This window comes from Gossypium arboreum, chromosome 6 (assembly GCF_025698485.1).
Source record: "Gossypium arboreum isolate Shixiya-1 chromosome 6, ASM2569848v2, whole genome shotgun sequence".
NCBI classification, from domain to species: domain Eukaryota; kingdom Viridiplantae; phylum Streptophyta; class Magnoliopsida; order Malvales; family Malvaceae; genus Gossypium; species Gossypium arboreum.
Window position 1 is genome coordinate 6,382,321 of NC_069075.1, and position 3,390 is coordinate 6,385,710.

General features: G+C 31.7%; 1 protein-coding gene across 1 annotated transcript; it reads right to left on the minus strand.

The window, feature by feature from the left end:
• Positions 1-713: 713 nt before the first annotated feature.
• LOC108484425 (uncharacterized) lies at positions 714-3,177 on the minus strand. Its single transcript, XM_017788201.2, has 4 exons — positions 2,846-3,177; positions 1,651-1,744; positions 1,457-1,561; positions 714-1,191 (listed from the first exon to the last, which is right to left on the minus strand). Exons 1-4 carry the CDS (start codon positions 2,998-3,000, stop codon positions 922-924), a joined length of 624 nt encoding a protein of 207 aa, XP_017643690.1. The 5' UTR covers positions 3,001-3,177; the 3' UTR covers positions 714-921.
• Positions 3,178-3,390: the final 213 nt, after the last annotated feature.

Below are 3,390 nucleotides of genomic sequence, written 5' to 3' on the forward strand. Positions count from 1 at the left end.
TAGAGACTTGTTTGTTTGGGGGGTTTAGTATTAAAAAAAAAAAGAGAAAGAAATATTTTAGTTAATGGATTGGTTTATGTAAGGTTTGATTGGTTAAATTTGGTTTGAGTTAATTAGTGGGTTGGGTTATATATTAAGTTAGTGGGTTGGGTTGGTTGTGTTGGGTTTCTTAAGTTAGTGAGTTAGGTTAGTTTGTATTATTATTATTATTATTATTATTATTATTATTATTATTTTAATGAATTGGGTTTAGTTTAGTTTGAAATATTAAGTTAGTTGGGCTAAGATTATTTTGTAATAGGCTGAAATGATTTGAATCTTTTGTCCTTATGTGAATTTTATTTGGGCCATGCAAAAATTTGGTCTAAAAAAAACAAATTTTAAAATATTCGGGTCAACCCGACTCTATTTATGATAATCGATCCAAAGGATTGATCACCAACAAAAGCCCATTTCAAAGAACCCGAGGAGAAAAGAGATTAATTTCAGTAACCCATAACATTGGGCTTCGATATATTCTTACCCTTTTTATTATTATTTACTCATTTCAATTTAATATATATTTTAGATCACATATTATTACAACATTATTATTAGTTTTCTTTTTATTATTTTAGAAATATTTTTATTTTCTTCTTAGGTTGTATTGGGCTAGGGTTTAATTGTTTTGGCCTTTGATATAATAGGATCAAAATTGGCCTACAACACTAAAATTAAAAAAAGGAAAGTTAAAAGCTTACATTTCATCAACCAAACCCTATGTATCAAGCACAAAAAATTTAGACTAAATTTGACCCAACCCAGCACACACAACATGCACTTTACACCAACCTTGACCCGAACCCGAACCCTTTTCTTGTAATCCTTGCAGAGTCTATATAATTTGAGTGACTAAACACTTTGGGTTATGTAATAGTGAACTTACTCTGTTTCAAGGGCTGCGATTTCATATCTCACTTCTTCTAAATGTTCGTTAATGGCAGTTACAGCATCTTGCACTCCTCTAATGGCTTCCTTGAGAGCATTATCATACTCGGCATTTGCCTCTGCTTCTTCGGTTCCGGCAGCTTCTGTTATCTCCTGGAGATGCACACATTCATGCTCCATTGGCTTCTTAAATGAGCAATTCTCATGGTTCACCAAACGCTCTGACGGACGACCTGCCTTCTTCAAGACCTGAATCGTGGCAGTCTATGTATAGAATATATATAATACACCGTCAGCAGAGAATGCAGGATTTTACAATAAGGCACATATTAAATATAGCCATACAGGTAAGAAGGTTGATGACAAAGAATATGTACCATATATATTTAATATAATATCGAAATTGAGTTTTATGTACCCATACCTGACGCTCATCTCCGATCACATAGAATGACAACATTAAATTGTAATTCCATTGTTCAATATAATAATCTTAGCAGCAATGGTACAAGAATGACTAGAGACATACCAAATGTAATTTCTGCTTTTCCTGTGTTTGAATGGCTCTGAGAAGCTCAGCTAGATCAACTCGGCAGTAATCGGGGTTTAAAAACAGAGATTCCATCTCAAGGACCTGCACTCAAACCAATGATGTAGTAAGAACATATGGTCTCAAAAAAATGAATCCAAAGTTTATGAATGTTCAGCTGTTGAACTCGGAACTTGTTTTGAGCAATCATTGAACTCTACTGTGATCTCACTGCAAAGCTGCTGGTAGGCCAATTCCCCTCCCGATTTCATATACTCCGAAAAACCCCTGATTAGTTTAATGCCAAAACTAACGTTCAAAATTCTCTCTAAAAAAACATGGTAAACATAACAAAAGCATAACATATAGTACATTCAGTCGAAGCCTTTTGAAGCATTATAATTATACCAGGCAAAGAACACACAATACAAGCAAACGAGAAAAACAACTAAAAACATGATACAAAAAATAATATGAACATGAATAGTTATCTTTAGATAATCTTTTCATGGTTTCTTTTGTTGCATTGGGTTGGTACTGTAGCAGATTTCAGCTTCTTTTGGATGATAAAAATCAGATTTATCCAAATAATAATACGAACAAGACAAGAATATACGAATGTATCAAAATCTACATAACATGAATTACTGAGTACAGAGAGTTTATAAGTATACAACACCTTAAACATTATGACAATAAATAAAATAATTACGACATAAAACAAAGATCACCAGGTCTAAAGAACACGAACGTACATTCTCATCACTCAAGGACACAATTTATTCCATGAAAATGGTTCATTAAGCATCAAAGAAACCTTTTTACAAACAATTTCCTATTCTTGCACCATGTCCATAAAAATTTTAGAAGTATATAATACCTTAAACACGAAAACTACACAAATACATGACTTTCCAAATTTAACGAATTCAATATCATACAAGTTCAAAGTATATTCTTATCACTCCAACACGAAAACATGAATATATGAATTATCAGCCGTAAAAAACGTTTTATAAACAATTTCCTATTCTACTCTTTTCATTTCAAGATAAAGCTTAAGTAAGCGTTAGAATAAGTACATGCATTTCATACTGAAAAACCTAGGTTCTAATTAGGCGCATGGATTCGCTTATTTACCACCAAAATATATACAAATAAGAAAAAAATTAAACCCCAAGGGAGGGATTTCAAGAACTACTAGACGCATGGATTAACTATTCATTGATATTTTCCCTGATTTTTAGCAATAACACTAGTATTGATTAGCGAACCCCAAGAAATAGTTATGAATAAGAAAATAAGTGAAACAAAAGAATGGATTTAACAAATCCAAATCAAATTTAGGGGTGTCTTTTTGGGGAGAAAAAAGAAATGAAGAAGGCTTACGTTTTAAGCTTGGAGTAAGCCTGAGCTCTACGCTGTTGAATTTCAAGGAATTTGCGAAGTAAATTGAGAATTTCATTGCTTTTACTGCAATTGCTGTTTTCTTGTTCAATCTCCATTGAGTCTTTTATTGAAACCTTCTTCTCAAAATCTTCCATTTTTTTCCTTTTCGAATTTGCCCCTTATTCCGATCTCTGCAAGTTTTCTTCGTTAATCTTCTGCGGTCACGCCTCCCTCTAAGAAACTGGAAATTGAAATGCTTCGTATTTACACTGAAACCAACAAATAACTTAGAAGGCTTTTGAATATGGGGAGTTAGAACCCAGCCCACTTTTTAATTTGATTTTTTTCTTAAATTTATTTTTATATATTATTCAAATATTTTTGGATAAGGATAAGGCCTTCAGACTTAAACCCTTAGTTGCCTTTTCGATTCTCGAATCAATTAATTTCAACAATTATTTAATTTAATTAAATAATTATAAATTTTAAAACTAATTAGTAAAAATTATTAAAAAATAATTTAATTATTTAATCGATTGAATTTT

Coding starts and splice junctions, on each gene's coding strand:
- LOC108484425 (XM_017788201.2), bottom strand. CDS start 3,000: ATGGAAGATTTTGAGAAGAAGGTTTCAATAAAAGACTCAATGGAGATT. Junction 1,562..1,650: donor TCAATGATTGCTCAAAACAA/GTTCCGAGTTCA, acceptor GTTTGAGTGCAG/GTCCTTGAGATGGAATCTCT. Junction 1,192..1,456: donor AAAAGCAGAAATTACATTTG/GTATGTCTCTAG, acceptor TTCTATACATAG/ACTGCCACGATTCAGGTCTT.